General features: G+C 34.3%; 1 protein-coding gene across 6 annotated transcripts in view; it reads right to left on the reverse strand.

Annotated features, from left to right (window-relative positions):
- Window positions 1–12,522, reverse strand: part of LOC135213109 (transmembrane protein 94-like) — a 137,509-nt gene that overhangs the window by 49,468 nt on the left and 75,519 nt on the right. For 4 of the 6 annotated variants that reach the window (XM_064246994.1, XM_064246993.1, XM_064246996.1 and 1 more), the window contains 5 exons: window positions 12,231–12,361; window positions 11,307–11,455; window positions 9,267–9,389; window positions 6,162–6,221; window positions 1,762–1,911 (listed from right to left, as the gene is read on the reverse strand). In XM_064246994.1, the coding sequence (XP_064103064.1) occupies window positions 1,762–1,911; window positions 6,162–6,221; window positions 9,267–9,389; window positions 11,307–11,455; window positions 12,231–12,361 (613 nt within the window). The remainder of the gene's footprint in view (window positions 1–1,761; window positions 1,912–6,161; window positions 6,222–9,266; window positions 9,390–11,306; window positions 11,456–12,230; window positions 12,362–12,522) is intronic. The other 2 variants (XM_064246995.1, XM_064246998.1) reach the window with 1 other exon arrangement.

Here is a 12,522-nt window from a genome sequence, read left to right on the forward strand (position 1 = left end):
GATATTCAGTCTTGTGAAATATAAAAGGAATATAAGATTTTTTATGCCATTAAAGTATAAAATAAAAAACAGGGGAAGAAGGATTTGGAATAACATTTACTGGTGAAAGGGCAGGTTACATGAGAGGGAAACAAACAAAATGAGCAGCAACCACTTGGACGAAATACCAACAGATTGCAAGACAGTACTGGTAATAAGGAATGCATATACTATTTGATGGGAAAGTAAATTCACAGTAGTACTATGCCTGTTTGATTTTGTTACTTAAAATATATACGGCAGAAAGCATCCGATGACCTGCAGGTCATTGAAAGCTTTCTGCTGTATATATTTTAAATAAAATCAAACCGGCATACTACTGCGGATTTACTCTCCCATTTTATTGACTCATGTGATCATGAGTTTTCTTTTACTAATATACTATTCTTAGAACAATGTAGAAACTTGTGATAGGTGTAGAAGAGCCACACTTTATGCAGCAGCAGAAACATGGGAACTAATGAAGAGAATAAGAGATTTTGAGCAAGAAGGCAACTGAATGCTTTTGTTCATGGCTGAAAAAAAAAAAGAAAAAGTAGCAAGAGAAGTGGTGCCTAGCTGCTGAGAAACAGAATAATGTGTCAAAGTGATTTGATTTGACCATGTGAAGAGAGAGAGGAAGAGAGCTCGATCTGAAAGGTAGTGACGAAAGTAGTACAATCTTGCATAGATGGCAACGTATGATAAAAGGGTTTGTAATCACAAGTTACCCATGGTATGTGATAATCTTCAATGTCCTAATTATCTACAGACAATATGATGATGTCTCTTCAAATTCCTACAACCATTTATTAAATCTCGCCTAATATATCGTGAGAAAGAGTAAGGATATAAAAAATAACAGCAGCAGCAACAATTCTAATAATACTGCTAAAGATAAATTACTGCACTTGTTGCAAAATATACAGTGAACCTTAGTCCATAAATCAGTTCTTCAAGGAAACTGATGACATAATGAATCTATGATTTCAATATCAAGAATCCTTACCAAAAATTGAGACTTGCAAAGCAGTAGAAAGGTTTAATTAATGGTGACTTTTTCAAAAGTATCACCACATCAAAATGCAAGCACTCTCGAAAAGAATTCTTTCAAGAAGTTTTAGCAATAAAAGTACAAGCAAGTAACAACCATGCTGTCACATAACAATTCTGTGCTATTCAAGTAACGTGAAAAACTACTGACGAAGCAATGTAGTTGTACCCACACCAGTTCCTCCTTCTACATGTGATTTGTAATTGAAAAGTGCAAAGATATAAGAAATTATTATTATTATTATTATTATTATTATTATATTATTATTCAAAAGATGAGCTCTTAATCATATGGAACAAGCCCACAGGGACCAATAGCTTCAAATTCAAGCTTCCAAAGAATATGGTGTTCATTTGAAAGAAGTAACATAAGGTAATGAGAAATATGGAAAAAAGGAGATTAGTTATTAGAAAAAACAGATAAATTGATTGAACTTTTAAATATATAAAAGTGCAAGTAAAACACTAAAATATGCACAAGTTGAATTGTATCGGGTAGCAATGAGTGCAAGTAAAATATTAAAATACAAGTTGCATTGTACTGGGTAACAATGAAAGTGTTAAAAGATAAATATTGGAGTATGTTATCATTAAATCAAATATAAAAGTCTTGATAACACGTAAGAAGAGGAGTAGGGTTGGGCCTTTCCTACAAACGAAAGCTCTGAAGCCACCTGCACAAAATCTCACCTGTGGTCGTCATCGTCTAAATAGGAAGTCTGAGAGTGTGAGGACTCAGAACAGACCGACACTTCCTCCTCAAACTTGACTTGGGCGACGTCAAGATTTATAGCGGAAGGAGCTGAGTGGCTGAGAGTGCGAGAAACTTCTAGGGAACTCCTGAAATTGCCATAATACATATATACAGTGATGGTGCTTCGGTAAAGCCGTACATATTTTTTGCAAAATCATTACAGCAACTCTAAAAATTACTCTAAGACCAATGGTGGGTTTGCAAGGTTCTACATACAAAGGGTGTGGTGTTTGCTTGGGGTTCAAAAGGTTCATTATCACTCTTGTTATGTCTTACCATTGGACGTCACCCTCCCACATACTATACTACTGTACTTGGCTCTTTACATCAGGAATATGCTCTTCAATCATCCTGTCTTCTACTAGAGTGACTATTTAGTTTTTGTCTCATGCCAATTAATCACTGAATACATCTCTTTATTATTTATGAAAGCACAAGACAGCTGCGCACAACCAGAAATTAACAGGAATCCAAAATGATAATGGATTTCCCCTAATCTTGATGATACTTGAAAGCTTTTAGACACCTGGAAGTTTTAATATTTATTTATTTACAGATCAACCAACTACGTATCTTTACGGAAGACAGTAACAAACCGTCCCTCACAGATGACACTTATCATGACAAAAATCACACAAGACCCTTGGAAGACAAAAAGGACACCGAAGAAAGAGGTTAATTTATGACAAATAAAGTCAGACATTTTCCTTACATGAGACATGGTACAAATAATAATGAACACCCCCCCACACACAAGGGAAACCGGTTATCGCATAAGACCAGCGGCAATTCAAACGTATTTTGATATTTGGGGTCTTGGGGTCCAGAACAGGTGGCGATGGGCAAGGATATAAATTAAGAGTTTTCTGAGAAAAACTGCAAATATTATAAATGCTATTAAGAATACGGAAAATAAGGGGCTATCAATTTCAACTTGGATTAAAGTTATAACAACTATTGTGACTAAATATAATGGCAAGAATATCCTCTTGTCAACAAGTTTTGTACATGTCAAGGTGTCATACACTAAGACTGCAAAAGTTATGGTTACTTTAACTGATGTTCAAATATTAGTTAATAAAACTTGTATCCAGATGTGCTTAGAAATTACGTGTACACCCCAACTCAAGAAATGACTCTTTTTATGTTCAATTTGTGAGTAAAACGGACACTTATTACTCTCAATGAATTATACATGATCAAGTGAAATAAAACTAAAATTCTAACATCTACCTTACAAAGTACCATCTGATTTTAACTACAATTACTATCACAGATGCATAAAAAGAATCTGAACTACAGGCAAAATAAATGCAAAACAATTGCAGAACGGTTGCTTGCTTGATATTATGTGACCACATGAAAACTTTTCTGCTGGGGGAGTGTGGTAGTTCAATTTGCCCCTGGTTTATCTTAAAATTTTATTATATATACTATAGGGAAATGAAATATTGCCTCTTTTTAATTTTGAACCTGGCTTTCACTGTAATTTGCAGTGATTTTACCTTTGATTTCTGTATGTGCTTTTATTGTTATTTCTATATCTTCTAACTTGTGTTTATACTGTCCCAAGTACATATACCTTAGAGCAAGAGGACAAATATACAATATGTATCTGTATAAGGTGATGCCACACATACACAGATCATACATAAACCAACATATGACTTTTTCATTTCCAATTCTGAAGTGACCCTCGCAAAAATTCAGCAATTTCAAAAAATTGCGCAACTGGGGTTAAATAAGAATAAATTACATAAATATGCAGAGAAAAAACCAGTGCCCTCTTGCTTTTGTTTGCAAAAGCAAGCACCAACAGGTGAACAGAGCAAGTGCGACCAAAACTAATGACAGTTGGCCCAGGAAATCTGAAATTGGCATCAAATTAATGAAGGAACCAGATGAACCAGATTACAAGTATTAAATCTGCGGCAATGCCTGTGAATATAATTTTCTCTATGATCTTTTGTATTTGTCTGTTTGTCTCTATAATTTCTTTTCTCTTATTTGTACTACATAGGAATTATAAAAGGTTTTGCAGTCTCTCTCATCAAATATGCTTGTCTAGTGGCAATTCTGACAGGATTAGATATAAATACTGTATGTGGAAGTACATTACATTTACAGAACATGGGCAATTTAACATTAACGTGTCAATGATGTCACAAGAAAGGCAGTTGCTCTTTAGCTGCTTGGTCTCATTTTTAATTCAGTTATGAGGTTGGGAAGAAACAAATCCTGGCTCTCCTAAGTCACGTCACGATACAGCCTTTGTCTCCACATGTATGAGCTAAGTGAGGAAATATAGGCATGGATTTAGTTCTGGTATCTGATAGCAGGTCTTGTGTTTCATCTTCATTTGAGCGTTCCTTGTCTCAAACCTTCTAGTAGAGGGGAGTAGGGGAGAATATAATCTGTATTTCTTTGAACAATGAGTGTTGGGCAACGTAGAAAATGTTAAGGCCTCGGTGATTTCCAGACAACAGCAGCAAGATCCTCTATAAATTAATTTTCAAACTGTCTAGCAGCACCTAGAGGGAAGGTTGCCAATCATGGACATTCACAATATCCTGGAGTGTAGTGCACTGGTTGCACTGTGCTTCTAAACCTTTCTGAAGGGATGGTGAATGTGTCCAACATAGCAATCAAATTTGTGAACAAGACGTAAGCAGAAAAGTTTTAACGGACTTTTGCAAAGGGGAATTTTTCCTTATTCTAAAGTCCAGAACAATTTCCTTCCGATTTTTACATGAAAAACTTCATAACCACTTGAGGAAAATTACACAATAAGGTCTAAAACATAAAATTCACATAAATGAAAAACAATAAAAAAAAAAACACACACACAAAACTAACACCTTTCCAGTATTGCCCTGATGACAGATCTATAGATTCTCAAAGGAGGGATGGTCATCAACATATAACAGGGACACATAGTGACTTGATAAAAACATTTCATAACTGAAAACTTTTCAAATCTTCCACACATACAAATTAAACTTTGCTGACATGTTAAAGTGAGAACACAATACATACAAGTTTTTGTACTACACCACAGGATTACGGTTTACGGGCAAAAGTTATCTTTTTACATCACTGAAATTTAATGAATTGTTAGCTTAAATGCCAATAATTTGTTAATCAGTAAAAGATCAACTTTATATACATATATGAGACATGAACAATTATGTACATATTTACTCTTTTACGAACAGCTTAAATCTAACCTATATTATATGGTTTCCGGTAAGGACGTCTTACTTTTTACGAGCATAACAGGGCTTGACAAGTAGTTCAATGTCCTTGAATTACCTGTTTTAATTGCTTTTGAGACCAAAATTAAACTTTTTGACGACACTAAATCTCAGCAACACTGAATCGATGTAGAAGGCAACAAGGATACAGTTTTCTCTTCCTGGAAATAATCTTATTTGATGATCACAATAACAAAAACATTCTTAAATCCATGAAAGTGAGGATAATGGGGCTTTGCGTAATTACATCACCAATCCTGTGCATTCATGCACTGGACTGCAAAAAAGCAATATCAGCATGAAATCAAACACAGACACTAGACAAGGCCACAAGCATTTAAAGGCTGTACAAAGCTAGATATGTCCCACTCACTAGTTAAGGAAAAGCCACTTTCCAATGATTTGCAATACACAATAATTTGGCTATACTGATGCCAATTACCTTGACTTAAAAATGCCACAATTGTCTCAGCCACATAACATCCAGAAAGTTGTGTGTGAATTATTGGAAACCTTTCCCGAGATACTTCAAAATCTAGAATTTTTGGGGCTATTCTAATACTTTAAGCTTTTAAAAAGAAATTTTACTTTATATAACAAAGTCGCACAATTCCTAGCAGTTTTCACAAATATCCCAATAAAACCAAAAAGGTTTAATAAGTAAAATGGCCATATGTAAAAAAATGGGTTCTAAGTATTCTGACAAAATTAAATAACTTCTTAATTAAATAAATAAGTATGTATCAATCGTATGATCTTAAACTGTTGGAACAATTGTAATTATAACACCCTCTTTTGAAATATTCAGTAAAAATTTAGAGCAAACAAAATCAAAACCTTACATGAATCATATAAATTTAAATGCTTACAGCAATTATGGCACAGTGTCACTTTTAAGACAAGACAAATGGCAGACAGCTAACTACAAAAACTACAGTGCTGTGAGAGAAAACTATCAAATAAATCTCCGAGTTTTGTAGTTAAGGTGAACATGCAGGAAAGCATATTTCCACTAGGTACCAGAAGCAGGTGTGGGAAGGTGCAGGTGTCAGCAAAACGGCTACTATGAGTTCTCTACGTACCTTAAACCGAGCCCCTTTCTCCGCAGGCTCTTACTACGTTGGAACCCCTTAAAGGATGAGCTAGAGGCACCAAAAACACAGTGCAAAGTAATATGAATGACGAGTAAAAGTAACACTAATATAAAGAGCATGACATTCGATTAACTGTTAGTATATGAAGGGGCTCATTTTACATGGTAAGAAAAAGTTATCAGTCAAAACTTTCAAAGCCAAATGCTGATGCATTCTACAGAGAGAGAGAGAGAGAGAGAGAGAGAGAGAGAGAGAGAGAGAGAGAGAGAGAGAAAGGGGTAGGAATTTAAAGTGATATTTCTAGATCAGTTACCACCTACGTGCAACCTTTGGCGAGAGAGAGAGAGAGAGAGAGAGAGAGAGAGAGAGAGAGAGAGAGAGAGAGAGAGAGAGAGAGAGAGTGTCACCATAGATATTACTGATTTAAAAAGTCATACAAAAGGAGCTAATCAAAATGCAAAAGATTAAAAAAAAATGCTATAGTATTAGTTCCTAGAAGGAGTTATGTAAACATCTGAAATTAATGACATCACAAAATACAAAAAATATTTGCTAAATATATATATGACTGATAGTAAACTACAAGACTTCTAAACATATAAGACTGACAGAATTAAAACCTGATAAAATAGCCAGCATTTATTAAACTTTTAGAATCCAATGGCTCACTAAACTACAAGAAGATTATAATCAACAATAAGTATGCAAAACTACTTCAACTATTCCTCAACAGGCTGTCTTAGTCTCCGTTTTGATTTTGAAGTACAGTGGACACCCCCCCCCAATTATTCGCAGAAAATTTGCATATTTGCGGTATTTTTCTATGAGAAATATCCACAAATTCCTAGTTTTTTATCAATTTCATCATAAAAAGCACTTTTTGTGATAAAACTATTAAAAAAACCAAGTATCAAAATTTTTAGTGGGTTTTTCTTGAGTTTTAATTAACAAAACAGGCTGTTTTCAGCATTTTTATAGGGGTTCCAACTATTCGCCGGTTCTAACTATTCATGGGGGGGTCTGGTATGCATCCCCCGCGAATATGGGGGTGACCACTGTAAACTGATTAGAAAGAATATGCAAAACACATTCTTATGATGCACTGCACTGGGGATGAAAATCAGTTGTTTCTTCCATTCACAACTCTTCTTTTCACATTCTCATCCAAGCAAAAAGGAAAAGACGTGTCCCTATTTGTGTTTGCGATGGGAATTGGGATGTGACCATAACATATTTTACCCTTATGCTTAGCAGAAAAATTCCTTTTATGTACTATTAAACATGGTAATGAAGTAACAAAGTTTATGCTCCCTAAACAGTATTAAGTGCAAAACTTTGCATATAATAACAAAAATCTATATTAGATAGAAACCCCCACCTCCTATAACGTAGGACAATTGCCATAAAAAATTTAACTGGGCTTGAATCAACAAAAAGCGCCTCATCACCGAAGTTTCTAAATTCTGTGACAACTGACATGAACAAGAAATTATTTACGAGACACAACATATTATGCATAATAAAAACCAATGTAGTACAGCCTAAAGTTAATTCAAGATTCAAGACAGCCTAAAGTAAATTTAAATTTAAGTTTCAAGACAGAGTCGAAATTATTCAAATGTCAGAAAAATTCAGGGGGTTTAAAACAACAAATGAGCTACTGTTGAGATAATACAATATTTCTATAGTCACTTCAGATCAGCTACAGACAGAAATGGCCAACAACTGGTAGTTATCACTTCCATGCAAAAAAAAAAAAGATAAAACAAATACAATAAAAGGACTTGAATTATCAGTTAATCTCTATTAGGTACTATATATAGAAGAATGCCTCAATCACCAGATCTAAGAGAACTGTATGGAAACAAGGTTTTAATATTGCTACAACTTGTTTCTAATGTATATAAAGTAATTTTGATTAAATTTCAAATAAATATTCTTCTTAAGGCTCTTAAAACCATAGAATGTAAATATATTTCTTAAAAATCCAAAAATATAAGGTTAAATTCAAAGCTTTTCCTAATTCTTCCACAATTTAGAAGAATGATTTTTGCCTATGATAAACTCATCAATATTCTATGGTATATAATAATTGCTTGCATTTCTATCCTAAATATAACTATTCTGTATCTCTAGGCTAATGTGTGTTTACTTGCCCAAAGTAAAACATGCCAAAACATCAAATCTTCTGTGATTACACTGACTAGTTATTTTTCAGTACCTATGATCTTGTACCATCATGCACATGTACAAATATTCTCCTTTTATTAACCTTAGATAGGAAGGTTATTACATAAACTATTACTCGTGTAAGCTGAAGATATTTCATCTTACAAGAAATAAAATTTCATGTCTACTGAAGATGTTGTCATTTTAATAAACAAAAGTTTTTATAAAAACTCATTACTCTAATTTGCCTTAACTCAAAGAGAGAGTGAAATAGACCAAGTCACATCAAGCAGAAAGGGAATACTTCAAGATCATCTGTGCCAGCCTCCATCTCAAAGACAGAGCAATGAAGGAAGGCACCAAATAACTGGCCCCCGTACATTGTGAATTATTACCATTGGCAAGGAAACAAGAATAAGAATTTTGTCTATTCACCTATGGCATGTGGCTAATCTTTTCCTTACGAGATAATCAAAGTTAGTGAGCCTAAGTTATTCCTGTGTTCTGAACAAACATTCATGGGAAATGTTGTAATTACACCACAAAAGAAAAAAAGAAAAGAAAAATGGGTTAAAATAAACTCATCGACCAAAATGACATACACTTTCTTGGAGTTACACTGAGCCCTTTTGAAAAGGATGACAGGTAATTTGAAAGTCATTTTGCAGCCTCGCTTAAACCTATGAGAAGAAGGACAAGTAGAAAAAAACAATAGAGCATATCTAAAACAACCAAAAAAACTAATCCTATGAAAAAATTTCCACAAAACTGCTTTCAGAACTAGATGAAGAGTTGGATCAGAGTTACGGAAAATGAACAGCATTATACAGCACGAAGACAAGTTGTAATTCCATAATTTAGACTATACAGATTCAATCACAAGTAATGGTAGAACCTGAAACAAGATGGCATTGATGTACCTACCGAAATCGACTCTTGGAGAGCTCTGGGCTGTTTACATCTTCAGTCGACTGCCTGTATAAAGTTAGCCCTGATGTCTTGGCAGAAGTGGGCTGCCCAACTCGACTTGAATTCCCACTTTCAGTTCTGTAACATCATAGAAGTAAGACAATTAGAATTTTCATAATTTGCACATGCAACCTTTCATTTTAATACACCTAGTCAGAGGTTTAGGACAAAATCCCCCACAGGACAAAATCCCACAAGGACAAAATCCCCCTAGACAAAATCCCGCATGGACAGAATCCCTTGGGACAAATTTAAAGTCATGAAAATGTAAGCAACCAATAATAGTAGTAACTTGTTTTACTTTTCATTGCTTATAGTTCCAAACAGAAATATATTAAAATACTCGTACAGTCGTTTGTTGGTTTTACATTTGTTATTGCATATATAGTTCTAGTTAACTGAATATTACCGATATAAATTTTTTTTAACTGACTTAGCTTTCATCTTCAGGAGATGGAATTCTTAACAATAAAAATATTGTAGGAAAATGCAAATTTCAGGAAAAATGCTAAATTCTTTATTCAAAGACTGAACGTGTTTAAAGCCCTAAGTTAAATGCAATGCCTCTAAGATAATCTAAATATGTTTTTCTTGGTATGTTAGCACAACTTTTTTGATTCGTAATGTGGCATCCTTATATTTCTTTCTAGGTGGTTCACTAACTACCAGAAATAATTGTATTCATCTGAACATCTTGAAAGTTGTTTTCTCACTCTAGGAGACTCATAAACTTGCAGATGACTGGATGGGAACACCCGGCAAACGATACAAACTGTGATGCTATCCTTCCACAGAATTATTAGTACAATTAAGTTTATCGTTTGTTCTTGCATATATATTCCACAGTGGTACGATAAATGTGGGTTCTCGGGGTCCTCGTCGACATGGCCTGCCAATATAGTGATCCTCAAAGTAATACAAAATTGAGACTCTCTCCTCTGGCATAACATCATATAGCTCTTCCAACGCTTCATGAACAGATTAAGGGGTAATAAAGGCAAGGGCCACTATCATTCTCATTTTAAGAGAAAATTCATTATTGTCTTGATAATGTTTTTGTAAACCAAACTCTTGTATTTTTCTGTAAATATTTTGGCACAAATGAAATAAGCAGCCTTTAACATCGACTTCAGGAAAGTATGCTATCCAAGTATTCAGCATTGCTCTTTCAAAATCAACCACTGCACTTGCAGGCAAGCAATTTGTCAAGATTTTTACTTCTTGTATACATGTTATAAGTTGTTTAACATAAATATATCCTTCACAATGCAATTTCACCTGTTCTTGTTGCTCTTCACAAACTCCATCTTCTATGGGTGGAAGTACTAAAGTGATTTCCAAAATGAACTCTTTGTAAGAAGATTTAGTTAAACTAACTATGTAAGTAAAAAAGTATATTGCCTTTTTAGAAAAATGAGGAAACAACTGTACTGCTATGACAGTAAGAAGATTTAGTTAATGTAGCTGCTAGTAAAAAATTTTTGCCTTGTTAGAAAAACAAGCAATGGGTAGAAAACAGGAAATTCTGGCAAGGGGGGTTTTGTCCAACGGGGGATTTTGTCCTCGGGGGATTTTGTCCTATGGGGGATTTTGTCCTGATACCTAGTCAGAGAGATGCAATAAGTTTGAAGATGACATATGAAAGCCAAAACCAGGGCAAATTCAAGTAGAAAATGAACAAGAGAGAGAATTAATTTTACATTTATTCTGTCAAGGAAAAACCTGATGCCAAAATGTTAGGATTAACATTATTATTACTAATTAGAAGATGAACCCTATTCATATGGAACAAGCCTGCAGGGGTCATTGACTTGAAATTCAAGCCTCCAAAGAATATGGTGTTCATTAGAAGGAAGCATCTATGTAAAACTGCTGTTAGTTGCCAGATATCTCAAAATGTTATTTAATTGACTTAATTATCAGATAGGCCAACAACCCATTGTCTTAAACCGAGGTGCTACTTTATTGCAAATGATGAGGAATGACAGACATTACCTTGTTCTATCCGACAGTAAGGATATGTGGCAGTTCCACCCACTCTCTAACCCCATCTTTTCTGAGAACACACGGGAACGGAGCTCGTTTTCCTTGCTGAAGTGAACGAAACGGATGCACGAAGCATCTAGCTGCTCGATCATTTGTACCTGGAACAGGTGCAATCTCAGTGATGATGAAAACATATACTTTTATTGTCAAATACTAGACTGAAAAATTAGGGTAATGGTAATGATTTTGTTCCTAAAATCCTTTTCATATCTTGGTTTTTCTTATGGAAAAGGATTTTGATCTCTTGTAAACCCCTGCATTACAGTACAAACATAAGATAAGGGAGGGATGGTAAGATTTATCCACTAACAAAATAATTTCCAGTTTTACACTTTTACTTTATGTCTTTCCATATGATTTGTACCCTGGAAAATTGGCATAATTAGTTACAGCTATTTGAATGGTTATAAAATTATTTGTTGATCCCTTACTTTTACAGTAATCTACATTTTCCTCATTTCACTAAAATTTTTCATAATTTCTATGCACGCACTTCAAGTTATAACTTAAGTTTATAGCTTACACATACTACCTACACTTAACAAACAAACAACATTAATTGCCATGTATAATAAAATATATAAAATAACAGGATACAATACTTTTAAAATGGTTTGGAGTCTCCTATAAGTTAAAAGTATCTTAGTCAAGAAATGCTATGGCTTTTATACCTATGTAAAACTTTCCTATGTAGAGTGAGCATTGTCATAGTTCAAGTCATGTGGCCTAGTTTCCAAACCAGTCATTCAGGGAGGCACTAGCATACAAAAAACACATGAATGCATAGATAGAACACTTATGAGTATTCACCTTAAGTTAGTGGTCTTATAATTATAATACATACAATACATATGATGAATAATATACACCCACCATATTTGTTTTTGCCTGATACTGCATTGTGACCATTCCAATGAAAATCTGCTTGCACTGCATGCGAAAGGCATCGTCAATGTCGTCGATTTCCTCATATTCGGTGTGACCTTCGTCTCCAAAGAGCGCCTCTGGAATTGACATATTTAATCAAACACATTGCTAATAAACTATTTAGCATTTGTAAAGCAAATCTGATGTTGACAGACATTAACTCATCTCCCAGATAAATTACCTGCATAGAGTTAAGAAATAGGCAATTCAACAGTGAAAAAGATTACAGGTAGCCATC

Source organism: Macrobrachium nipponense, chromosome 42, assembly GCF_015104395.2.
Source record: "Macrobrachium nipponense isolate FS-2020 chromosome 42, ASM1510439v2, whole genome shotgun sequence".
Lineage (NCBI taxonomy): Eukaryota > Metazoa > Arthropoda > Malacostraca > Decapoda > Palaemonidae > Macrobrachium > Macrobrachium nipponense.